The sequence below is a fragment of the Acipenser ruthenus genome, chromosome 55 (genome assembly GCF_902713425.1).
Source record: "Acipenser ruthenus chromosome 55, fAciRut3.2 maternal haplotype, whole genome shotgun sequence".
In the NCBI taxonomy this organism is placed as follows: Eukaryota; Metazoa; Chordata; class Actinopteri; order Acipenseriformes; family Acipenseridae; genus Acipenser; species Acipenser ruthenus.
Genome location: NC_081243.1, coordinates 1,619,780 through 1,646,974, shown reverse-complemented (window position 1 = coordinate 1,646,974; position 27,195 = coordinate 1,619,780). Strand labels below are relative to the sequence as shown.

Sequence of the window (27,195 nt, the reverse complement as noted above, 5' to 3'; positions counted from 1 at the left end):
TGCCTCATTTGCTTACCTTATTACATACAAGTCTTAAGTACCACTTAATGCAATTTTCATTAAACTGTTCATTGCTAATTCTTCTACACTGTTCTCTACATACTGTTGATGTACGTCATGTTAATCAACTTTTTAACCCTTTGCGGTCCTATGTCGGACCTGGTCTGACATTGCGAAAATTCCATTCCAGTCCATTGTCGGACTCAGTCCGACATTGCCGAAAACCATGATCTAACACAGCCTGTGTTGCGTTTAAGCCGGAAAAAACCGAGACAAGGCGTTCCCTAATCGTCTTTGATCGGGAAAGAAGGCGGAGACAGCCGAATAGACTATATACAGGCTGAACAAAGCCGAATTGAACAGACGGAGAAAGGACGCACAAAGTGATAATGGCGCAGAGGAGACAGAGAAAAGCAATGCAGCCTGAAGAGCTTGCACAGATGATGGAGCAAGAAGAAAGTACAGATGAAAGCAGTTTGGAGGATGATTTTGAAGAATCTAGTGACGAGGAAGTACATTTTTCTCTTACTGAGGACGCTGATGAATCTCAGGAATCGGAGGAAAGTGACCAAGAACCAGACGCGCAACCGGAGGGCGAATGGAGACGCGCATCTGTAGGGGCAGATGCTTTCACAAAAATCCCTTTTACTGTGAGAAATAAGGGATTTCAAGGTAGTAATACGTTGAGAACTGCACTGGAGTTTTTTCAACTTTTTTTACTGACGTTTTGTTTACTGAAATTGTGAATGAGACGAATAGACATGCGAACGTAAAGCTAACAGGACCGCGGCATCACAATTCTATTTGGAACTCCTGGAAACCTGTTACATTACCTGAGATGAAGGCATTTTTTGGTGTTGTGCTGAACATGGGACTGAATGTAAAAACAGACATAAAAGAATATTTCTCTGAGGAATGGACCGACAGAATGCCGTTTTTCAAAGATGTATTCAAGAGATCGCGTTTCTTGCAGATCTTTTGGATGCTGCACCTTTCTCCTCCCCCCACCCAGGTGCCTCAGACTGCTTTTATTAGCAGAGGACAAAAGGTGAGGAATGTGGTCAGCTACATAGACGCAAAATGCCGTGAGCTATTCATTCCAGGCAGAGACATTTGCATAGATGAGAGCACCGTTGGCTTCAAAGGAAGGATTGTCTTCAAATGCTACAATCCTCAGAAGCCTACCAAGTGGGGGATGCGTGTGTTTGTTTTAGCTGACTGTGAAACTGGTTATGTCTCTGCTATTGTTCCTTACTTTGGCAGCCCAACAACAGACTCCCTGCTGAGACCAGACATGCCGTTTTCATCAAGGATTGTTCTTCACCTGTGTGAAACATTGCTGCAGACAACAAATGGACATGGCTTTCATTTGTTTACAGACAGGTTTTACACAGGTTACGACCTGGCCATGGAACTGCTCAAAATCAAAATCCATCTTACTGGAACAGTAATGGCCAATAGAAGAGGATTGCCAGCACCAGTGAAGCAAGGCCTCAAACTGAAAAAAAGAGTCGGTTTCATTCAGCAAGGACAACAATGTCATGGTGCTAGGATGGAAGGACAAATGGCTAGTGCTCATGTTGAGCACCTTCCATGGCAGTGACTGTGAGAAGGTACAACGCACCATCAAGCGAGGAGAAATTCAAGAGCTGGAGAAGACTTCAGTGATCTGCGATTACACCAGCAAGATGGGTGCAGTGGACCGGGTGGATCACTACTGTGCCAGCTATGCTTTTACAAGGAAATCTCTGAAGTGGTGGAGGTAGATGTTCTTTTGGCTGCTGGAAGTAGCAATTGTGAACAGTGCTATCCTGTTCAATTTGATGAAGGTGGAATCAGGACAGCTACCTGTTCGCCATAAAACCTTCAGAAAGGACTTAATGGTACAACTGGTGGGAAATGTGCGCAACCCTGGCTCCAGAAAACGTGGTTGTCCATCATCCACAGACAGAGGAAAGACTGAATGAAAAGCCACATTTCATCACAGAAAATGAAGGAAAGAGCACCAAAGACTGTGCAGTGACAAAGACAAAAGGGGGAGGAGAGAGACTGTGTGGTTCTGCAGAACCTGCTCAAGGCAGCCAGGGTTGCACCCAGGTGACTGCTTTGAAAGGTACCATACCATGGACACATACAGATAATTTCTGTCAGTGTAAATGCTTTTTTGTTTGCAGACCTCACCTGATATAAATAGTTATAAAATTGATGAAAAATTGTTTTTAGTTATTTTATTTTTTTTTTTTTTTGTTTGGCAATAGAGTGTAATTGATTTGTAAAAAGTGTTGCACCTGTCTGATTATTCTAAAGGTACTATAATCAAGCAGAAACAAAAATTGTGAAATTGTTACTTTTTTTTCAATGTTCGCCTGATTGATATATATATATATATATATATATATATATATATATATATATATATATATATATATATATATATATATATATAAAAATAATAAAAACATGTTTTTTGTTCAAAATTTTGCTACTGGTGTCTTTGTATAGGGTACCCTTTGGATTTGCACTGCTTTATTCCTTGTTTTAAGCAAATAGTCACTTTATTTCAATTTAAACTGCACGTGGTCTGAAATTTTATTTTGTTCATAAAAATTAATTGGACCTGACCAGCCTGACAGCCGCACAATAAATGGACTGCAAAGGGTTAATCCCACGGATTAAAAATGTACAGCGTGGGGGATGGATGTACGGCACTGCTGGTGTTATGAATGAACTGACCCCAGATTTGCTGATGTCTTTGTTTGCAGGACGATGACACCAATTTCCACATGGATTTTATTGTCGCAGCATCAAACCTCAGGGCAGAAAATTATGACATCCCTCCAGCAGACCGACACAAGGTAACTGCTTCTGGACACCAGGAGTGGACGTCCGGTGTGGAACAATAATGGCTTTTATTGTGATACAATGGATAATTTGTTTAGTAAGTGGCGTGCTTTTAATTTTGTGTGATCACAGAGCAAGCTGATTGCTGGGAAGATCATCCCTGCCATCGCCACGACGACGGCGGCTGTGGTGGGCCTGGTGTGTCTGGAGCTGTTCAAGATCGTTCAGGGCCACCAGAAAGTGGAGTCCTTCAAGAATGGCTTCATGAACCTGGCACTGCCCTTCTTCGCATTCTCTGAGCCCATCGCAGCGCCCACACACAAGGTACTGAGCGAGAGACACATACACACAAAGACGGAGAGATACATGCACCGAGATCTCGAACCTGGCACTGTCCTCTGCTTTCTCCAAGCCTACTGCAGCACCCAAACTCATAGTACACACACATGAACCTTGTGACCTAATACCAGGTACAAGCGCACAGTAATCAAAGCTCATTTCTGTTTTTAACTCATTGAAACAATGCTTGCCAGGTTATACAATAAAGCAAGTGATTTGTCTTCTATGAAGGGCATGTCATGTATCTACAGTGTTCAAAAATAGTTGAGCAGTGACACATCAATCAAGTTTGCTCGATGTTTCCAAATTCAATGCACAGCCTTGGGCTCTGCTATTGTGAGAGACTTGCATTAACCCTTTGCAGTCCATGAAGCTAAAGAGTGCTCTCTGAGGCCAGTCAGAGGACCTCAGCTTGCGGGCAGGTACATAGCGGGTCAGCATTTTGAAGAGGTACTCTGGACCTGTGATGAAGGGCCTTGTAGCAACGCAAGAATTTTGGAAGTAATCCTGAACTTTACAGGTAGCCAGTGCAGCTGGGCAAGACTTGTAATTAAAAATCACTGCAACAACTTTTTTTTCATTTAAACAGAATGTAACAGGAGTCTGCATACAATTAGCAGATAAGTCTGAAAGAGACTGAGTGCGACCAACCTCGTCTCCATGTGCGTCAGAGCAAAGTATACATGGTGTATATGTCATTGCTGTTAACTATTTTCTCGAAAGAGACGTTTAATATATCAAGTGCCTTATAGTCGGCACCTTTTTGGAAAAAGCTTTGCTGTGCATGAATATATATATATATATATATATATATATATATATATATATATATATATATATATATATATATATATATATATATATATATATATATATATATATATATATTATATAATGTGAACATAAGAAAGTTTACAAACGAGAGGAGGCCATTCAGCCCATCTTGCTTGTTTGGTTGTTAGAAGCTTATTGATCCCAGAATCTCATCAAGCAGCTTCTTGAAGGATCCCAGGGTGTCAGCTTCAACAACATTACTGGGGAGTTCGTTCCATTATTATTATTATTTGTTTATTTAGCAGACGCCTTTACAGAGACTAGGGTGTGTGAACTATGCATCAGCTGCAGAGTCACTTACAATTATGTCTCACCCGAAAGACGGAGCACAAGGAGGTTAAGTGACTTGCTCAGTGTCACACAATGAGTTAGTGGCTGAGGTGGGATTTGAACCGGGGACCTCCTAGTTACAAGCCCTTTTCTTTAACCACTGGACCACATAGTCTCCTTCCATACCCTCACAATTATCTGTGTAATGGTAGAGAGAATAATAGATTGGCTTCAGTCAGTTACAGAAGTAATTCCATCTAGGGTTTGTGTGATGTCATAAACTACGATACCTTAAGCCAGTTGTCACAGCGATGCTGCCTTCCTTTACACTGTGCCTAAATCTCCATCGCTCCCCCTGACTGTATGTGTGTGCCCGCAGTACTATGAACAGGACTGGACTCTGTGGGATCGCTTCGAGGTGAAGGGGTTGCAGGATGATGGGAAGGAGATGACACTCAAACAGTTCCTAGACTACTTCAAGGTACCGCTTGCACGATTCTGTAGCCCTGTGACAAACCTCCCACTCCCCTCTCCCCTCCCTTATTTATCAGCCTCTCTCTCCCTCTCTCAGAATGAACACAAGCTGGAGATCACCATGCTGTCCCAGGGAGTCTCCATGCTCTATTCATTCTTCATGCCACCCGCCAAGCTAAAGGAGCGACTCCCACAGCCGTGAGTACACACTAAACAGTGGAGCGGTGGGTCCTTACATTAAATCTGTTGATCAATCTGTATAATGAGGTCATTCCATCTGAGTCAAACTACCTCATACCCAGATGGCTGTGTCACAGTATCAAGCACTTCTAAAGCTAAAAATAAGACGACCAACATACAACTCTGCAGATAACAAGACGCCATCCTTCTGCACTGCAAAAGGATGGATATTTACAGAACGCATGTGTGTGCTATCTGCCAACACGGTCCTAAAACACTGGAGAATCCAGAACATACTGGTATTACAGCACAACGTATACAGCAAACTGTGACGATGAGGCCATCCCTCCCATTAAACTGTATTCTGTTGCTCATCTGGTATGATTGGTGCTGCCCTCTCAGACTGACATGACAGCACATTCAATGTAAACACAGCTTCATAACAGTGTACCTCATACACTTCAATTTTTGCAGGTGACAATATTGTCATCTGTCGCATGGGTGTCCTGTTCTTAAAGTTCTCCCATTCCCCTTATCCATGTTACTGTTAATGCTGGTCTATCACGCCTTCCTCCCTTGCAAAAACTGTATTATGCAACTGAACATCTGCAATTCCATATAACAGAATCTTATGCTTGGACATAGATTTCATATTCCAGCTCTATTGGTAGTCCTGTACCTGTGTCTTATGATTTACCATACATATACACTTCCCCTCATGTTGCCCTGCATGCAGCTCCCCATCCCCCACCCAACAAACTGACGCACATCAAACATGTGGATGCCACACTGTTTTATACCTGCCACTAAAGGGTAAAGCACAGACAATACTGGAATAAAGGATAATCACTGACCCTACGATTTTAGTCGACTGATAGTTTCTGAGGACGACTGTCGCTTTGCTGTTTGATCAGTCGATTTGTTTGTTTGGTGCAGCCCCTAATTCGGAACCTGTTTGGAAGAAGTTTAAAGATGTTTAATACTGAAGTTAAATGCGTTGCTGACCGCCTCTCTTCCTCTGTGTGTCCAGGATGACTGAGATTGTGACCAAAGTCTCGAAGAAGAAGCTTGGCAAGCATGTGAAGGCGCTGGTGTTCGAGCTCTGCTGTAATGACGACACGGACGAGGACGTGGAAGTGCCCTACGTGCGATACACCATTCGCTGAGAGCACAGTTTGGGGGTGGGGAGGGGGTTACTGGACACCATTCGCTGAGAGCACAACTGTGTGGGGGGGGGCATTTGCTGAGAGGAGGGAGTGGCTTGGGGGAGGAGCTCCAGGAGTTCTTGCAATGCATTCTGGAACTTGTAGTCCTTTTTTATTTCTCAAAGCTCAACATGTTGGGAGGTCAAATTGATTTCAGATTTAGCCTAGTTTTATAGTAAAAAGGAAGGGAGGGGCTTAGGGAAAGAGGCTGAATTGCTGAAGGCAGGGCTAAGGGTGGGTGATGCTTGTTTTGGCTGAGAGGAAGGAATGTTTTTCAGATGGAATTTGGTTTTAAAACCTTGGTTAGCACTTATTTTAAAAGGAGTGCCAGTGGTGATATTTCTAGTGTTAATAAGATAAGAAATGTATTTCAAAGTCTTGGTTACAACCCCTTTTTTTTAAAACTACACATAATCTCAAAGTAACAAGAATAAAACATTTTACGAATAAAGCACACCCCTTCAACATTGTTATTCTGTGATGTTTCCCTGTTGGATACAGGAGCCTGAAGTTCAAAACTGACAGTGCTTTGTGTGCCCTCTCGTGCTAAATCAGGAGGAGTCTAGCAAATTCAGTTCCAGCGAGTTAATATAATGGGAGCAAGATGGAACTAAATACCTGGTAAAAAATCTCCATTCTGGAAATGTTGGTGCCCTTTTATTGCAAAGCTGTAACTTATTTAAAAAAAATTCTGTTTTCCATAAAATCTAAATCCTGTTTTAGACTTGTTTTCTGGGGCTGCACAGTGGTCTAGAAAAATGTTTGTTTTAATCAATAAAGAGAGTTGAATGAATCTCTGCCAGACTGCTTTCTTGGTTAGAAAAATGTATACATAGTGGAGCGGAAGCACGTCTATAACTTTATTTAATCAACGAAACACTTGTGTAAGTCTGTTCTAGACTTGGTTTATCCCGCTCTAGGGGGTTTAAAAAAATGTCTACAACTTTAATAATCTCCTTTTATACTTGGTGCATCTCAATTACCCACTGTCTTCTCTCTCCAGTGAGTTTTCTTTGGTCCACCTCCCTTCGATGGAAAGCTCTTGAATCCCCTGTGTGTCAACTTAGTTGGTTAAAATATAGATCTTCTTGCACTTAAGTCTGTTTTCGGTGTAGTTCCCGCTCAAGTGTTGTGGTACCGAAGTTTTTCTTGGTTTCTTCCAAAAAAAATGGAGAATTGCAGCGATAATATTTGTTTATTAACACCACCAAAACTTTAACTCCTTAGTGAACGCATTAAGCAAAACGTTTGAGTGCCTTTTAATGAGTTCTCCACTGTTCTGTTGAAATACTAAAGCAACTTTAAATAGGTTTCACTTGTTTTAATGGAGGGAATTACCCCAATAAAGGACAATTCTCAGAGATAAACAGCATTGAAATAAACACTCCTTGAAACCCAACAATGTCCCTTTAAAAAAATAATAATAAATTTAAAAAAATAATTAAGATCCAATATTCAGACAAGTACAAGGTTTAAAAAAAAAATGAAGATAATTTTCTGCAGTTAAAGCATTTGAACAAATCTTTTGCTATATTCCTTTTTAACCCTTTCAGTCTGAATTATTTTGTTTAATGCAAAATGTTATAATTCAGAAAGAAAGCATACGTGAGAACAAGACTACAAATATTTTACGTATTTTTTTGGTGAATGGGACTTTAGATTTCTTAAAGTACTGACAGGACTTTGAACGGCTCTAAGGTAAGGTGGGCCAGGACTGAAAGGGTTAAAACTCAGTGTATCCAGTGTTTATTAAATCAATTCAATTCACACCTAGCCAGAGTGCGATACCTCATGATGCTGGAACTTAAAAAAATAATAATACTCATTGTGGTTATAGCAACATTAACTTCATTAAAGTATTACGGTGTGTTCTGTAAATAATTTTGCAAGTAGTTATTCCACATCGTGTGAATCGGTCATTTATATACTTTACCATGATACTAATACCTCCTTTTCTTAGGTAATATCATCTAGGTCCATCTTATCCAAATTTCAGACTTGAATAACTTGAAAGAAAAAAAAAAAAAAAAAACTTCAGCTCCACAACAACTAGGACACAAACTATACAGGACTGAATAAGCAGGCTCCTCCTCCTTGGCGCCCAGCCTTTCAGATCTGCGATTCAGCATGTGAGGTGTTTTTGTGTGTGTGTGTGTGTCTGACTGGTTGGTCCGTGGTGAATGGACAGTGTTAGTAAGATTAATTTACAGTAAAAACTATTCTGTAATAGAAACACGCAGTGTGACAATGAATACAATAAAAAAAAAAAATAATAATTAACCAGATTGTGTCTGCCTGCTTTTTTTATTGGGTTACATTCCTGTCCTGCCTCTAATCCCATCGGTGATCAGGAAGGTAAGGAGAGACAAAACCAGTCTTGTCCTAATCGCCCCTTAATGGAAATGGCCAAAGCCGGGACCCTGCATCTCGGGTGGGCAGCAGAACGAAAAGGCGCTGTTACTAGCTTCCTGAAGATTGGACAGTAATTACTGAAGAACTAGGGGATATCTGAATCGATAACAAACATCCTACTTGCTTTTTTAATTTTATTTTTATTTTCTGAAGCAAGTAATACAGTTGGGAGTTCGTGTCCTGGCAGGGCGAAGTCGCCAGTCTTTGCTGCGGATTCCAAAGGGAGCATTGCATTGCCTCTGGCGCTGCCCTGGGTTGTGCTGTAGTGAACCCTAAATTGGACCTGACGCGCCTGACACGCACTTAATAAATGGACTGCAAAGGGTTAATGGCAGGATCAGAGGGGACTCTTTAGGGAGGTTCACTTACTGCTCAGCTCTTGGGACAAGTGTAGTGGACTATGCCATCACTGACATGGACCCCCCCCCCCTCTCTTAATGCATTCACTGTCAGGCAACAAACCCCCCTGTCGGACCACAATCAAATCACCGTGTTCCTGAAAAGAAGAGGTCAGCCCAGCAAGCTGTACAATCTGAATCAAACATACAGATGGGCTCCAAACAGCACAGAGGAATTTAACAAAGCAATCAGTCCTATGGAAATGACTAACCTCATTAACACTTTCCTCAACACACAGTACCAACCAAATGTGACAGAACTAAATCTGGCAGTTGACGGGGCGGAAGCTGGGGTGAAGGATAAGGCTGAAGAAGCAGCAAGGAGCAGTTAGCAGGATAGAAAGATGGTCACTGACTGAGGGCGGCGATGCCGACACATCCCAGGGGCATAGGACCCAGCGACCGAAAACACATACGAGGGTTATGACTCGGAGAGCCGCCCCTCGAGTGGAAGTTGATCTCGGATGACCGGGACATGAGAGGAGATGAGCGAGAGAGGTACCCAGCATCTGAGACTTCTGTAAGGGGCGCTCGTTAAACCCCTGATTGGCTGAAACGTCACGCTGCCTGGGACCTGAAATAAGGATAAAGCATAGAGGTTAGTATGGGACTCGAGCGCGAGGGCCACGTCCCGAAAGAAAGGCACAATAGAACAGAGCCTCGAGTGAGGTAAGATAAGCGCAGGAGCTGCGACAGAACAATGTTTGGTCGAGGGTCCGCTCTGACTCGCATGGTGAGAACCCCCCTGAAGGTAAGGGAGGCGGATGCCTAGCCCTGAGGTCGGGGAAGTGAGACTCACTTGCCCCCCAAAGGATGGACCCCCGGCACCTCACGAAATCTCCCACACCGTGAGACAAACAAGGACAACACATGCCAACACATAGCGGACAGCGGACAGGAAGCCCCCACTCCAGGCATACTAGCAATTTTAAAAATGAGCAGCAACTATACGAGAGGATGAATTAATGAAAAAATCCACCGCAGAAGAGGACCAGCTCCCCACATTCATGATCAGGCTGTGATTGATGTTGGCCCTCTCAGCAGAGGGGGCTGTGCCTATACAAAATGAGTGGGGGGGGGGGGGGGGTAGAGTCGAGTGGGAGGCCAGCTCCGGAGGCGAGGTGGGTTGAGATCCAGTGATGAGTGATAATAGGAGCGAGAGGAATCAATCAACTGAGGGTAAGGGGGGGGGGGTAGAGGAGGGAGGCTTGCTCTGGAGGGTGGAGTCGAGGAGGGAGGCCTGTTCTTGCTGGGGAGATACCTTGACGTTAAGAAGAAGGGGCAGATAGGGGACTCTGCTTGACAGCTGAATGAACTGACCACGCTGAAATTGATCAGTCTTGGAGGTACACAACCGAATGATGAAATAAATTAGAAACTCAGGATTCTGAGCTTCTGAGTAGACCGAAGAAGGCTAAGATGCAGATGATCTCCATAGGTAGATCCTGTATGGGGAGAAGTGGCTTTTCCGATGAGTAGAATGAGCAAATGGAGAATGTTCATTGATGTAGACAGGTGGGAAGGTGAGGCAGAACGGAAAGCTCTTAAGAATCCCACAGAGGGTCAGGTGAACTGCTGGTATGGAGAGAATGGGGGAGAGAGAGAATCCCTAGCATGGACGATGAAAGCCAGGATCTGGTTTGATTGAAGGAATAGGATGAATCCGATTCTGGCACAGAACGTTGAAAACACTGACCAAGCTGTAGAATATGAAGCTCTCGAAGAAGGGCGAGGGCTGCAGACATGAGATGCTGAGCAAATTGAAGGAGGTTACTGAGAGTAGGATTCAGTCAGATAGCAGCTGGTGAAGCTGGGGAGTCTGGAGGGGGGGGTCAGCAGACGGGACCAGCTGACAGAACTTGGATACCGAAAGTAGGCAGAAGGAGAGCTGGAACTGACGGTTGAGGTAGCAGCTGGAACTAAACAAACGTGTAAATCGATTGCTGGGGAAGCTCAGCACCCTTTGTGCTCCATTTTCTGGAAACGAGGGCAGAGATGAGATGTTGACCATCCTATGTGTTAGTTAATATAGGATCGATCAGCGGTTTGCTACCATCATGTCTGCTTGGAATGGAAAAGGTGAACTCACATTCAGAGATTTGGGTTTCACAACTCCAGTCATTCTCCTAGTAGTGGAACTCCTTAACTCATAATCAAGACAGATTTCCAGTCTCATACCATGTCTCTCACCATGTATTAATTCTGTAATATTTGAGAGGATGTGTGGACATATGAATAGATTGCTGAGAAAGTCAAGCACCTCGTATTTTGATTAGATGGGGATTAGCGTTAGCCTTGATTGCAGAATGCTGCCACGATCTGCATATTGGAGGAAAGCGGGAGCGTTGGAAGCTCCTGAGAAGTGCAGTTACAGATTTAGACTGTAAACTAAAGCAACTTTGCATGCTATAATAGTGAGTAGCTCTGAAGAGGGAGCAGAGATCTGCTGTAGTGAGGAGCAATTAACAGAAGAGGACAGGATCTGCTGAACAGTGCAGAGATCTGAGGAAGTAACAATGAAGTGCTGTCAATAATGAGCAGCGGTCTGCTGCAGAGTGTGGTGGTCTGCTGCAGAGAGCAGAGATCTGTACTATTTATTTTGTGTGTGTATATATATATATATATATATATATATATAATATATATAATTATTATTAATTTTATTTATTTTCTTTGATTATTATTTATTTATTTTATCATTAACAGTACTATTTTCCCATCAATTTTATCACTTTTTTTAACTGTACTTTATAAATCAGTTTGTATAATATATATATATATATATATATATATATATATATATATATATATATATATATATATATATATATATATAATGTATTTATGATGCATTGTATATATACATGTATGTATTGTATAATTGCTTTGGCAACACCTGCTATTGTAAGTTATGCCAATAAAGCACCATTGAATTAGAAAGAGAGAGAGAGAGGGGCTGTGTGGTCCAGTGGTTAAAGAAACGGTTAAAGAAGAGACTAAAATAGAACTTTACCCCAAAAACTGGCGACAGTACGTTTGGAGAAAAAAAGGGAAAGACTTCAATAAAGAAAATTTTGTAACTACAGTAAAACATGAAGGTGGTTTGGTCATGGTATGGGGGTGTGTAACATGGGAGGTCAGTGCTGGCTATCGGGCGCATCCATGCTCCTGCAGAGGGGCGGGATCAATCCGATCCGGGGTCTGTAGGACCCGCCTGTCAATCATGACGATGACACAGAGAGGTTGGGTGAGGGTGTGTCGCGTCTCTCTCTCGCTCTGAGTGGTCGGGAGATGGGTCTTGGGGGACAGTTGATCAATTAAACTGATGCTCTGCTATTCCTTCGCTCTTGCCCTTCTAGGAGAAAGCGGTTCTGTTCGGAAACCTGGATCAATAACATAAAAGAACGCCAGTGTCTGGAGCGAGAGAAAGAGGCAAGCAAGCCTGACTGAGGGAGATATCTGCTACAAAAATAGTGCTTTATTACATACCCCTAGTGGGATGTTTTTAGTTTAGCTGGGGGAATCTTGGCACCCCCGTGAGTGATAGTGAGGGAATAGGACAGTGTCACGGAAACTCGAGACGCACCGGACGCTACAAGAGGCAGGACCTTTAGTTTGTAGGTTTTTTTTGCAGGTACTTCAGAACTGTGTCAGTGAAAAAAAAAAAATTACCATTGTTGGTATTTTCATCCACGGTACAAGGGTACAGTGGATGAAAATAATGCTTGTTCTTAAATAAAGCTTGAACACCGATGAGACGTTATCAAATAAACTTTGACTCCCGTGTGTTCAGTGAATCCCCACACCCTCCCACATGGTGTTTTAGCTGTTCAGGGAGTGGAGACATTCAACAAATGCAGCCATGTATCATTCTACAAAGTATGCTGGTAGGCTGAATGGCAGACAGTTTATCTTCCGACACGACAATAACCCAAAACATACAGCAAACTGGAATTCTTGAAGAAAACAAAGTTAAGAGTTCTGGAATGGTCTTCGCAAATACCAGATCTCAGTCTAGTAGAAATGCTTTGGACTGATCTAAAAAATGTTGTAGTCAAGCATCCTGTATCCAATTCATCTGAGCTGAAGGAAATATGCAAGACAGAATGGGCCCATATTTCACCAACAAGATGGTGCATCTGATACGCATGCCAGCATCAGAGACACACTGTAGCACCGTCGCTGTGTGGCCGTGCCGACATAAAGAAGTTACACAATAAGCGTGTCACCTGCTGTACTTAATTGTACGACAGAAAGCCTGGCCAGGCATTAAATTCGATGCTCTTTATTTGTTGTTCTAATAATATAAGAAGGGTGGAAAAAACAAATGGCGAAAGGTCTGTAATTACACCGGCTTGTTCTATTAGTCACGCCCTTTTTGGGGCATATCTATTCGTTGGAGTGGGCGTTTGAGGGAGTCTACTTTCCTTACCTGTCTGCTGTTCTGGTGAGATGTCAGGTTCCAGCTCGGCTTGGTGTCCTTTTCTCAAATGGTTGCCATATGGGTGTTCTTAATAGTTTTTTAGTCAGGTTGCTTTCAATGCAAGAGCGTGTGATTATTTTGATAGGTTTTTTGTACAGCAGCGGGGCTGGCTAATAGATTTAGGAGCGGACTTTCTCTTCCTGTTCTGGAGTGATGCAGCGGCGGGATCTGGCCAGAGTTTAAAATACAGCGATTCATCTCGATGTTTCAAGTTCAACATCGGGTGAGATCCACTTGTTTTTTTTTTCATTCCATTATACTCGAGACATTTTTGTGGTTTTTTGTTTGTTTCACCCAAGGAACTTATCAAAGGTTTTTTCTCCACTTGGACACAAAGGACATTGTTTTGATGTTTTACAACTTGGATTGTCTGGATGTTATTATTATTATTATTATTATTATTATTTATTTCTTAGCAGACGCCCTTATCCAGGGCGACTTACAATTGTTACAAGATATCACATTATACATTATTTCACATTATACAGATATCACATTATTTTTACATACAATTACCCATTTATACAGTTGGGTTTTTACTGGAGCAATCTAGGTAAAGTACCTTGCTCAAGGGTACAACAGCAGTGTCCCCCACTGGGGATTGAACCCACAACCCTCCGGTCAAGAGTCCAGAGCCCTAACCACTACTCCACACTGCTGTATTATTAGCTACTCTACTGTCTAGTTTAGTGTTACTGTGTATTTTTTGGTTTGGTTGTACGACTTTGATTGCGTGTGATCACATGCTAAGTTGAAACAGCCGCTGCTGAGAGTAATCATTGCGAGAACTGTGGTTAAACTTCTAATGGTTGCTGACCTGCCTTAATGTACCAATACAAAGAAACTCTGAAATCAATTGCTGTTGTGCCTAAATGTTTTTTCATTGAGGTTATCCAGTGCCCATTCATGTCTTCATACAGTTACTGCATTTGATGCGCACATTAAACATTAACTTAAAGATTAGAATCAGTGTGACATTGGTTTTTCACGCTGTCAGGCAGCTTTTCTGTTCAAAATATTTTGTTAGTTGTAAATATAGGGCAGTAATTTGAGGTGTTTATCTGGGACCCTTTTCAATTGGTGAATGCTAAAAGTTGCTGTGTTACAGCTGATCAGCAGTCAATAGCAAGCTAGCAACGGTCATACGTCTTAACCCTTTGCGGTCCATTTATTCAGCGTGCGTCAGGTCCAATTTATTTTCACACGCGCAGTTTATTTTAGACACACTGTTTAAAAGTATTTTTTCACAGTAAAACAGGTTTAAAAGGCACTGCATATCAACAGGACACTCAGTACTGCATCTCCAGCCCCGCCCCACCCCTTGTTCGCTGTATTTTTCACATACCTCTTCATAGTCGTGCATACTGATAAATCATCTCCTGATCACTCGTTTTATCACCAAACTCCTCAATAATGCAATCCAAGTCATTATTTTATTACTATAACATCTCAAAAAAGCTCTGCAAATGTCCGTGATAGTCTCTGTGCGCTGATACAGTATCGTTTCCTTATGACCGCCCATATGGGATGCCAGGGGCAAGTATGACTATTCATGAGATACACCCTTTTTTTCTTTTTTCTGTCTCCTGTTGCTCCCACTCGGCCATTGAATGGTTTTCTCGGCTTTTTCCAGAGAAAAAACAACTAGAAACATGTTTTTTGCGTTTTTTTGATGATGTCAGGTCGGATGTGCCAGTGGAGAAGGGGTATGAGAGAGGAGGGACCACAACAGGTAAGAATCAGATGTTTTTATTTTCCAACACACAATACTGCACAAACAACAGCACATCAGAAATCAATTTTGACTAAAAGCCTCAAGGCGGCCAGGGCACTAACTATCTAAAAGAAAAGACAATGTAAAACTAACTCATATTTAATACCTTAAAAAGCCGCTATTATTCTTAAAACTATAAATACAAATCTCAATTTTACACTATTAATACCTAAAACCTTATATTATAATTAGGCTTGCTACTATTCGAGTTTATTTTTTAAGTATTGTGCACAATATTCATTAAGTGTTTTCCTCTTGGGCCCCATTTTCAAAACAAACTAGTAACTCACCGTATTAACTATAGCAAAAGCTTACCTACATCTTAACCCGCTAATTTCAAAGTAGGCGCTTTGAATGACAGGCACTGTAGCTGGCAAATGAAAGTGCACATTCGGTGCAGGTCTTAATGACCGACAGTCATTTAAATGGATCATAGCATTCTGGCGCTGCTTCAGAGATCTGTCAGAACAGGGTGAAATGACTGACAGTGATACTACAGTACTAACGGACCACTGAGATGATTGACAGCGACCCCCAGCCATTCAGAGCGGATCGGAGACGGTACAGACAGCAAATATAAAAACTACACAAGCTAGAGAGGTTTTCTAAATGATTATTTTTGATAAGAAAATAAAAGAGTGAGTGAGAGAGAGAGTGGTTTTACCAACGTTTATCCTATATAAATTTATTTCAGCCTAACTCAGATTTTTTGGGAATTCAATGTTTAAGCACAATATATTCCATAAGTTTAAATTGTGGCTCTGCTCCATTTAGACATGATGACCATAACAGTTACGTCAATGCACCAATCACACAAACACTCCCCACTAAAAACTTGGACCACACAGGTAGGACAAAAACAAAGCAATTTGATTATGAACAATATTCCTATTTGGGTGAAGGTCAAATGAGTTTGCAGCTACATTAAATTCCCAAGCATCAATGAACCCCACTTTCACCCCCCGAAACACCTCCCTCAGAGCCAGGTTTTGGAGGTGACCGTGCCAGTCACTCGCCCAGATGATCTCAGAGTTGAGCTCCCTGGTGTTCTCTGATTTAACAAACACCCTGGTTAAAGGGCTTCTCTGAAGAAGTCTTGTGACAGCCTGTTTGATGTTCATCAGTCTTGTAACGTAGAACTTCAAGGGGAAAGGACGAAGGTGCTGACCAACAGAGATAGCTATAACAGTGTTCTCCCCACCAGCGAGTCTGTCCAGTTCTTGAGCAATATATATGCCACCATCCATGAAGCATGGAGAGTATGAAATGCAAGGGAATCCGTGCATCTTCCAGGACATGGTTATGTTTCTCTTCTTGTCAATAGTAAGCTTGGGTGCATGGGGCTCTGTTTTACTTGTGTACTTCAGGTCTGTGAAGGAAGAAAAAAGATTAATGGATATTTTAGTTATCTAAAACAGTGCTTCCCAACCTGGGGGGGGGGGTTAACCTTTGTTGAGGGTTTCATAATATAGTAATTATAGCAATCATTTAAAAAAAATCCTAATAGAATTTGAATTTTGCTAACTTTTAAGATGAATTTTTGCAAATTCGAAATGTCTTTTTTGTTGCAAGCTGCAATACCATTTGGAGACGAGACATCTTGGACTGAAGGATAAGCCACTTGACTTTACATCATTACATCAACAAAAAGTTCTGTTTTCTTCAAGAATCAAGACGAGCCAATTCTGTGCCGTAAAACTTGATGAGACAACCGATATCGCTGGAGCTGAGTTTATCTGGGTTGATTAGTTCTCTGGGTTTATCTGGGTTGATTAGTTCTCTTACTAACAATATTTAATTGACGTGTTACAAAGATCGAGGATTTACTATGAACACACATTCACGTGCAGACACAAGGAATGGTTAATCGGTAGTAGTATTTTATTAAGTGCACAAATAACAAAAGTCAGAAAGTAAATGTCTTAGTCTCTAAGCACAAAACACAATTAAAAACTCTCACTCAACTTGACTAGCAGGCAATTGAAATATGACACCGTCTGTCTCCTCACACACCAGCACTTGAGCAAGCAAGCAGGCTGTGATGTATTAGCTTGCTCACACACACTCCACATCCAAGCACACAGCCTCAACTGAGATGATGCAGACAATCTTGGGATATATCACATTAAGCTTACTAATGGTATATAGATTAAGTATATGGCAAGTTTACTTTTTAAGAAATTCTTCATACAACAATATGAGGTAGATTACTTATAGTTATATCATCAAGTTTCACTAAAAGTTATTTCACACGCAAAGTGTGCAAACTAAATAATTAACAGTTCAATTCCATGTGAATGTGTTACAATTAATTAATTTAGTTCCATGAAAGGAAAATGCAACTGGAATTATACACAACGGTCCCTTGAAGCTTAGACTTTTGGTCCGTTGTTTTGGAAACTCAATCTGTTGAAGTGTCCAGTACAAAAACTCTCCTCTCCGCAACAAAGTCTTCAATCCTACAGTGGATCAAACTGGGTAACAAAGCTTTCAATTCTGATAGAATCAACAAACAGCTGCAACAAAGTCTTCAGTCCTCGGTATAGGATCCACAACAGCGCCCGTCCGCTCTGTCCTCTTCGCTGAATCTTTTAGCTACGCAGGTAGCAGGGCACAGTTTTGTTTTGGATACTGTGGTTGTAGGTGTACAGCAGACTCAGACTCAGACCCAGACCCAGACTGTAAGTTTTACGGCAATCCTTCAGCCGGGCCTCAGTCTCATTGCTTGTGGTCGTTGACTCGCTTGCAGCTTGCTTCCTCGTCTTGGGTCTGTTTTCAGGCAGAGTCCCGTCTTGATTCCATTTTTAGGCAGAGTCCCGGAGTTGCAGCTTTGTGTAGCAGAGTGACAGCACCTTGTTTAGCATTCGATGTGGAGCGCAAAATGTTCAGTTTTCCTTAGATATTTATAGTCTTTCTCACTCTGCTAGCTAGCCACTCATGAGATCATTTGTGTATCTTGCCTTTTTTAAAAACTCACAGTCCTTTATGTTCTTTTCCACTGGGACATCGCAGGTTTTCCTTGTGTCAAAACTATTGTTGTTGCACATGTGAATTATCTGTACATAATTCATCTGTCCGCTCAGCCTAATCCAGTTCAGGCGCTGCTCCTCTAAGCAGTAGGTCACATAGTTCAGTATGTCTGCCAGGAACCAAGGGGCCCTGTTTTTAAGACACAGCAGTTTGCTTTTTTCCTAAGACACAGCAGTTTCATTAATTAGTCCAGTTATATCATTAATACACGTTCATGTATTATCATATTCAGACACTGAAATGAAAGACACTGTCAATGCACTAGGCTTTTCCAGATTTTGGAAATGGGCGTTCCAAGTGTGGAACGCCTGGAGGGAGGCCAGTGCTAGTTTGGTATGACTAACATTGTTCCAGTGGTCGAAATACATCAAATTCACGGGACAACCTGAAGAACGATCACTTACTGAGGCAGAAATACACTTCCTTAACTCCTGTAATCTCACTGCAAGTTTCATGTTACATGAACAAATAACGCAGAGCCCATGGAACTCACTGTAAAAAAAAAAAAAGTATGCCAACCAAGGAAAGGGAGCAGATCTACATCATTACGTCCCTACGTGAATTGTTTTATAAATATAAATGACAAATACAGACTATACAGTAAAGAGAAACCAAACCTCTTTAGAAGCTGGTTCTCAGCGTCAGTTAGACAGGACGCGTCGCTGTTCCTTGATCTTGTGTAATGCAGGGTCTCACACGGCAGTGTTTTAGGTTTGAAACAGAAAAACGACTCCTGGTTCCTCTCGTCTTTGAATTCGCAGACAGTTTCATTTGTGCTCAGATGAATGTCACATCTAGATGTCTCCTGTAGCGTGCTGTTACGAAAGGTGCCCGTGAAAATAAATTTATCATTGCAATACTCTTTAGCTTGCCATAATGTCGAGAGCACCTCGCTTGAATGCATCAGAAGCACAGAAACTTTCACGCTGCCTGGCCAAAACAAGGTGAAGTTGACGCGGTAGGTCCCGTTGTTGAAATCCTCAGGCACGCCGGCCGCTCCTGCTTTCAGCTCTGGAGAATGGATCCGAGCCAGAATGAAGTCTCCTCCGTATGTCTTGGGTTTGCCCCGGAAGTCGTTCATCTCCACTCGGACACTGACCATCTCTCCCACACAGTAATTCTCCTTTGGGTTCCTATACACAGAGACTACTGTACCAGAATACTAAAAAAACCTTCTACTTACATGGAGCTGCTCTTCAGTTCAGGTACCTCGTATACAAAAGTAAACATGGTTTGTGAACTGTTTGCAAAACATGTAAAATAATGAAAGTACTGCTAACTTTGTATTTTGTAATTAAGATCTGAGTGCAGCTTCATGTAATTTTCTAATATTTCTTATAGCATATAAATCTGATGTTATTTTCAGAGGATGGCATCACAAGAGATTTCTATACTGTAATGAATACTAATTGTTAAATTACTTAATAACTAGAATAAACATCTAGCCATATACATCAAGCTATCTATCCCCCATTACAATACTGTATTTGTAATTTACATTTAAACAGCTCAAACTGATTTGCTAGTTCATAGGGAGGTCTGTTAAATACACTTATGGGTTTCAGAAGACGGTAAGTGGGTTTACATTGAGTTTGTAAGGATGATTTTTTTAAACCTGAAAATACTTTTTTCAAAAGTTTCTGTCTGCTTTGTTTATATGTCTGGTTTGAGCATAGTCTATCAAGAGAGCTACACATTTTCACCCTTTTTAAATTCCATGTAAACTCCCCTCCTTTTGCCTGTCTTTCAAACGTTGAATTAACAAGGCGAGAATAATTCAGGTACAATTAATTCTATTGATAAGAGACTTCCCGCTGCTGAACTAAAGGATGCTCCATTCACTGTGTGAAATAAACACATACTGTAGGTAATCCACTATTTAAATTAAAAGTATAATGTGTAGTCAAATAAAATCAAAGCAAAACTAAACAGATGAAATATCAAGCTCTACATCTGCTTATCAAGACATTTCTGTCATTCAAGTTAGTCAAAGCTAAATCTTTTTACCGTTTAGTTTGTATGTGGAATATTCAACCCACTGGCGTATTGTAGAGTCGCCCCGCAGGTAAACCTGTTTCCCCTGAAGGCACTGGTTCATGTCGCTCACATTTTGGAAGCTTCTCATTCTGCAATAGGAAGAACTCCATCTGTCTGAATGGAAAAATCCACTGGGGGTAGGAGAGCTCATTCCCATCTCACACTTCCCAACAGCTTGTGGAACACGATCTAAAACAGAAAACATTATATTTACAGAGCCTGACAGTATTATTAAAATGTTTCTAGATTTAGAAAAACAGTCCAAAACTACAGTGGCTCATTAAGGACAGGGAAAACATAGTAACAGATTTGTTATGTCGAGATCACAAGATAGATTATCTCTCGATCCAGATGTTTCAAGATCACAAGAGCAACACAATTCTGTTGTGGATCAAGATCTTAACAATAATAACGAAGTAAGACTATGCCGTCTGCTATAATAACTGAACCGCCCCCCCCCCCCCCCCCCAAACACAGAACAATACGTTTGTTATTATGGTGTTTCATACAAATTAATTGGTATTTTTGTGGTTTATATTTTTGACTTCTAGTTCTACCAAAGCTTTCAGTATATAATACATTCACTGTGTTTCAAATTAAAACGTTTTTTTGTTTTTTGCTTGTGCTAGTAAACACTTCTTTAAAATTAGCTGCATTTTGCCCCTTTCTGTTCTGCACATAAGAACATTTCATTCCTGTGTTCTACTTACTGTACATTTTATAATACATCTTGACTTACTGTGTTTTGCAAGAAAAAAAACAAGGTTTTGTTTTATTGACCTATTTAAGAAGTTATGTGGTACAAAAGTCCAGCCTTGTTCTGTGAGCATTTGGATACAACAAAAACATATTAATTGCATGTAAAAAATACTCATCAAACAAACATTTAGGCATCCTTTATGTTGCTGTTTTTTCAAAAAGTATTTAGTTAATTAGCCCAGTGGTTTACATCCCATACCATATAGCTTGTGATGTCAGTGTCAAGTCGTGCTATTTTAATTTAGGAATTCAAATCACTTACATAATGAATCACAAAGTAACCTTACCTTTACAGGTAACCACTGTAATGTCTTGGAACTCATTCTGGATTGTCACACCAACCTTAGACCTTCAGAATAAAAGAAAACCTCTTCATTACATTTGTATAGTTGTATGTTTTAAAGAGGCATGAATAGTGTGGAGTAGTGGTTAGGGCTCTGGACTCTTGACCGGAGGGTTGTGGGTTCAATCCCCAGTGGGGGACACTGCTGTTGTACCCTTGAGCAAGGTACTTTACTTAGATTGCTCCAGTAAAAACCCAACTGTATAAATGGGTAATTGTATGTAAAAATAATGTGATATCTGTATAATGTATAATATGATATCTTGTAACAATTGTAAGTCGGCCTGGATAAGGGCGTCTGCTAAGAAATTAATAATAATAATAAACACAGAGACCATGTATATTGCAGTATTTGCATGGAGAGTGCCTGTAATTGCAGGGTGGCCAGTGTGGGTCTCCTGACGGCAGACCATCACTGTTCCTGAAGGCTTCTTCTTGAATAAGGTAACTGATCACTATCTGATTTCTGTTATGAATAGGTGCTACATTGTTGTGTATAATGACAATGTTCAAGCTATGTGTGTGTAACTTTACATTATTGGTATCACTAAAGGTAACTTACTAACACATCAATTTGTATTGTACACACTTGTTTACAGATATTATATTAGTTTCCTTACACCATTTTCAACACTGAGCATCTTTACAAGGACCTTTGGAGCACTGATTTGCAGTTTTTGTTCAGTTTTTTGGCACCCAAAATGGAGCCTTATTTTTATAGACTTTTGATTTCATCATACTGTTGGAACATTTAGTACTTTTAACCATTTTAGTAATACGTGTAATGGTTGCTATGGGGCGAATGGATGAAAATGCTATACAATAGGAGTCTTATTTCCATCCCAGTGTGTGTGGGCATCTCTCTCTCTCGTCACCTACCCCATCTGAGGAATGTGCAGCAGAGTTTGGGCATTGTAGAATGTATCTATTGTGGGCTGGGGTGGGGTTTGGGGTTTATGTATTGTTACAATGTTAAACTCACAGTTGGAAAACGCAGGAGAGGGGAAACCCTGCTAACAGAGCTAACAGAAGTATTTTACTTTGTATCAGGGTTAATTCATAACCTCTAGCAGTAGTGAATTTCTCTGTATAATTCTACCTCTATGTTAATAATAAAACCTGATTACTGTAATTTGAAATTCTTTGTTGTGTCTGGTATTTTTTACTCTCAGGTCTCAATAGATATTACAAAATCATTAGGCCTTTGTTTTCTTACACTGTCAATGCACTAGGCTTTTCCAGATTTTGGAAATGCACTTTCCAAGCGCGGAACGCCTGGAGGGAGGCCAGTGCTAGTTTGGTATGACTAACATTGTTCCAGTGGTCGAAATACATCAAATTCACGGGACAACCTGAAGAACGATCACCTTACTGAGGCAGAAATACACTTCCTTAACTCCTGTAATCTCATTGCAAGTTTCATGTTACATGAACAAATAATGCAGAGCCCATGGAACTCACTATAAAAAAAAAATATGCCAACCAAGGAAAGGGAGCAGATCTACATCATTACGTCCCTACGTTAATTGTTTTATAAATATATATGACAAATACAGACTATACAGTAAAGAGAAACCAAACCTCTTTAGAAGCTGGTTCTCAGCGTCGGGTAGACAGGCAGCTTTACTGTTCCTTGATCTTGTGTAATGCAGGGTCTCACACGGCAGTGTTTTAGGTTTGAAACAGGAAAACGACTCCTGGTTCCTCTCGTCTTTGAATTCGCAGACAGTTTCATTTGTGCTCAGATTAATGTCACATCTAGTTGTCTCCTGTAGCGTTTTGTTATGAAAGGTGCCCGTGAAAATAAATTTATCATTGCAATATTCTTTAGCTTGCCATAATGTTGAGAGCACCTCGCTTGAATGCATCAGAAGCACAGAAACTTTCACGCTGCCTGGCCAAAACAAGGTGAAGTTGACGCGGTAGGTCCCGTTGTTGAAATCCTCAGGCACGCCGGCCGCTCCTGCTTTCAGCTCTGGAGAATGGATCCGAGCCAGAATGAAGTCTCCTCCGTATGTCTTGGGTTTGCCCCGGAAGTCGTTCATCTCCACTCGGACACTGACCATCTCTCCCACACAGTAATTCTCCTTTGGGTTCATTAAGGTGACCAGGCTGTGTGCGCCACTGCTGGTGAGTTCCAATTGAGTCTGATTTACTGCAGGTACGTGTCTTTTCAGCGCTTGCAATATTTCATTGACTTTTGCTTCAGTAAGTGTGGCTGTATCATGTAATCCTGGGCTGGGAGGTAACAGGTGTGGTCTGTCAAACCACTTACCAAGCTGCAAGAGTGAAATGATATGAGTCATTCTCCACTATTGGAGGTGCAGTGTGGGATTCTATCATATTCCAGTATTTTCATTTTAACTAATGCACACACACACACATGATAGAAACTCAGGTTTTAACATGAAGTTTTTATTACTATTTGTAGAATATTTATTGTATGTAACTTTCATTTCAATCCGGTACTTGCATTTATCTAGGATTAAATAAAAAATGTTTGAGCTAGTCCTATTGTGTCTACGGGTTTCTCTGTTTAATTATTTTGGTGTTTCTGTATTTCAGCAGATTTTTCCATTGATGTCTTTATCTGTTTGTTTAGACAAGCAGTCCAGTTCTTGCCAAATGGAAGATGAATGTATACAAACATAATCTGACCAACCACAGCTGAAATATTTCAAAGGTTTATTACTTTAAATCTGAGCATTTAATTCTAAAGCCATACCCATTCATACAACAGATGCATAAACAGCAAGTACTTTCAGAGCTCTAGGTTTCTTAGAACAATGTATTATCTAAACGTTGTTATGAATTTTGCTAAAATACATTAGAGGGGAGCCTCCTTAAAAAATGTATACTATTTTCAGCAAAAATGTGTGTCATACAGATGGATGAATGTACGGACAGACACCCCCCAATATCCCCAGAATCTGACACTCCAAACAGATGGATGAATGATCGGACAGACACCCCCCAATATCCCCAGAATCTGACACTCCAATAACCTCTGCTAAATAATTGTAATGCCAAGTTTCATGACAATTGAATAAGCGATTCTCCAGGTCTATGGTGAAATGTGACGTGTGATAAACATACATACGACCACCTCCACTAGATCCTCTTCAATGATAAAAATACAGGGGGAGCGTTGATTTACTGGACAGAGGAAAAGACAATCTTACCTGCAGCCAGTATATATAGAGGAAACAACCCACGAGAAGCAGAAATAAAATCATCTTCTTATTAGAAGACGAGAGAGGAGGTTTCCTGTTGAGGGTGATATCTGTTGCAGCCATGTCCGGTCCTCTGAAGAGGGGTTAATCGGGTCCTGATCGTACACTAATGTATCTGGATTGAGAAACAAAGCAACAGGAGGAGAAGCAGCAATAGGAACACAGCAGGTCACCAAAACTCTCTCCGGATATTATGCGGCACCATTTAAGTAAGAGGGAGGTAGGCAGGGTCACGTTATGCAGGACCAGTTAGGTATTTGTTCCACATTGCTCTACTAGCCTGTGAAACCAGTTAGACTGGGTGTGTTTATTTTTGACAAGACTAAACAATAAACTAATTAGGTAAGTTACACAGGATATAATAAATACCCCAGGAAAGATTAATGTTACCAAATTAACCCTCAAACCCAATCTGACGCCTTTAACATGACAAACCAGTAACCGACTATTGCACTGGGAGGGGGCCATGCCCAGAATAGTATTTATAGATTTTAGCTTTACCCCAGAATTCTAAATACCAGGTTAATTGACTTAGAGGATGGAGAGGAGACAAGAATCAAAGTCAAGGTATTTTATTACACAGCCAGTTTGTCACAGATTATAGTTATTAAAAAGAAGAAGAAAAAATCAGACAGTGTTTTACATTTTAAGAATGTCTAGCATTCAATAATTATTAGTACAACATACTAAATGCAATTATGAAAATCACAATCCAATAGTATGTGGCTTCCAACATGTAAGGCCTGCGCAACAGCACACCGAGAGAAACAGTCAAATTAGTTACAGCTCATGGGAGGGGCCACGTTCAGAAACACACTTGTAAACAGCAATGGTTTTCAATGTGTATACTCAATAACTGTCTTAGTAAATACAATAGTCTAACATATAATAAACAAACCTATTTACGTTTTTTTTTTTTGTTTTTTTTTTTCATGGAATTTTATGTTGCAGTGTGGAGTAGTGGTCAGGGCTCTGGACTCTTGACCGGAGGGTCGTGGGTTCAATCCCAGGTGGGGGGGACACTGCTGCTGTACCCTTGAGCAAGGTACTTTAATTGCTCCAGTAAAAACCCAACTGTATAAATGGGTAATTGTATGTAAAAATAATGTGATATCTTGTAACAATTGTAAGTCGCCCTGGATGAGGGCATCAGCTAATAAATAAATAATAATAATAATAATGTTTCATTTAATTAACAGCGCTGAAATAATTGTCAATAAATATACCCCTTCATTTTTTGTTAAATTCAGACCTTTAAATTTCCCCTTCAATGAAAGATCTTAATACAGTAAATAGATATATCACATTTAAAGCATTCGATACTTTAAACAGGATATATATATTATTAATAGCAGTACTGAATAAAGTAACTAAAACCCACTTAATATGCAAACTGTAGAATTAACCTTAAATACCATAAATAGATATACAGGTATATATTTAATTGAAATAGCTAGGATTTAAATATATAATTAGCAACATCAAAGCAGTGAAATCAGTGCACCATACCAGAACCACACTACATATAATTTAAGCAGATCAGTCCACGAATCCATCCAGGGTTCACTACCATAGAAATATTCAACAGCCAAATTAACCTTGTAAAAACAGATCTAAGAAATCAACTGTGCGCAGACATTCTGGATGGAATTCAAGTCTGTAGAAACAGCACACGTTTCAGACCAAAACATGGCTGAAATCGTGGTGCACACAGGAAGGCTTCATCTTTCTTGAACATTGGAGCACATTCTACAACAAGGACTATCTATATAGGTGGGATGGACTGCACTTAAACAAAAAGGGAACCAATCTACTCAGAGAAAGAATCCTTGAGGAGGTCCAGAAGCATTTCAACTAGAAAGGAAGGGGGGAGAAAACAAAAAAAGAAGAGAGACCACATCAAAACAAGGGCAACAACTCGGGTAAGACAGCCATGTTAAATTCAGGTAAGACAAACTTGTTAAATTTGCAGACAACACAAAAATAGGAGGAGTGGCAAACACTGTTGCAGCAGCAAAGGTCATTCAAAATGATCTAGACAGCATTCAGAACTGGGCAGACACATGGCAAATGACATTTAATAGAGAAAAGTGTAAGGTACTGCATGCAGGCAATAAAAATGTGCATTATAAATATCATATGGGAGATACTGAAATTGAAGAAGGAATCTATGAAAAAGATCTAGGAGTTTATGTTGACTCAGAAATGTCTTCATCTAGACAATGTGGGGAAGCTATAAAAAAGACCAACAAGATGCTCGGATATATTGTGAGAAGTGTTGAATTTAAACTTTATAATGCATTAGGAAGACCTCACCTAGAATATTGTGTTCAGTTCTGGACACCTCGTTACAAAAAGGATATTGCTGCTCTATAAAGAGTGCAAAGAAGAGCGACCAGAATTATCCTGGGTTTAAAAGGCATGTCGTATGCAGACAGGCTCAAAGAATTGAATCTGTTCAGTCTTGAACAAAGAACACTAAGAGGTGATCTGATTCAAGTATTCAAAATTCTAAAAGGTATTGAAAATGTCGACCCAGTGGACTTTTTCGACCTGAAAAAAAGAAGCAAGGACCAGGGGTCA

General features: G+C 40.6%; 2 protein-coding genes across 3 annotated transcripts in view; one reads left to right on the top strand and one right to left on the bottom strand.

Moving 5' to 3' along the window:
- Positions 1-6,936, top strand: part of LOC117401766 (ubiquitin-like modifier-activating enzyme 1) — a 47,354-nt gene extending 40,418 nt beyond the window's left edge. For both annotated transcript variants that reach the window (XM_034002589.3, XM_034002588.3), the window contains exons 22-26: positions 2,763-2,855; positions 2,974-3,165; positions 4,664-4,765; positions 4,856-4,956; positions 5,969-6,936. In XM_034002589.3, the coding sequence (XP_033858480.2) occupies positions 2,763-2,855; positions 2,974-3,165; positions 4,664-4,765; positions 4,856-4,956; positions 5,969-6,104 (624 nt within the window). In that variant the 3' untranslated portion in view covers positions 6,105-6,936. The remainder of the gene's footprint in view (positions 1-2,762; positions 2,856-2,973; positions 3,166-4,663; positions 4,766-4,855; positions 4,957-5,968) is intronic.
- A 7,423-nt stretch (positions 6,937-14,359) lies between these two features.
- Positions 14,360-25,127, bottom strand: LOC117401667 (NXPE family member 1-like). Its single transcript, XM_034002448.3, has 5 exons — positions 24,562-25,127; positions 22,961-23,658; positions 21,324-21,385; positions 20,248-20,466; positions 14,360-16,579 (listed from the first exon to the last, which is right to left on the bottom strand). Exons 1-5 carry the CDS (start codon positions 24,673-24,675, stop codon positions 16,038-16,040), a joined length of 1,635 nt encoding a protein of 544 aa, XP_033858339.3. The 5' UTR covers positions 24,676-25,127; the 3' UTR covers positions 14,360-16,037.
- Between the last annotated feature and the right edge of the window lie 2,068 nt (positions 25,128-27,195).

Excerpts from the sequence above, each read along its gene's own strand:
- LOC117401667 (XM_034002448.3), bottom strand. The coding sequence starts at position 24,675 with ATGGCTGCAACAGATATCACCCTCAACAGGAAACCTCCTCTCTCGTCT. Across the intron at positions 23,659-24,561 it reads TCTATATATACTGGCTGCAG|CTTGGTAAGTGGTTTGACAG; the intron begins GTAAGATTGTCT and ends TCACTCTTGCAG. Across the intron at positions 20,467-21,323 it reads TACAGTGGTTACCTGTAAAG|ATCGTGTTCCACAAGCTGTT; the intron begins GTAAGGTTACTT and ends TTTCTGTTTTAG.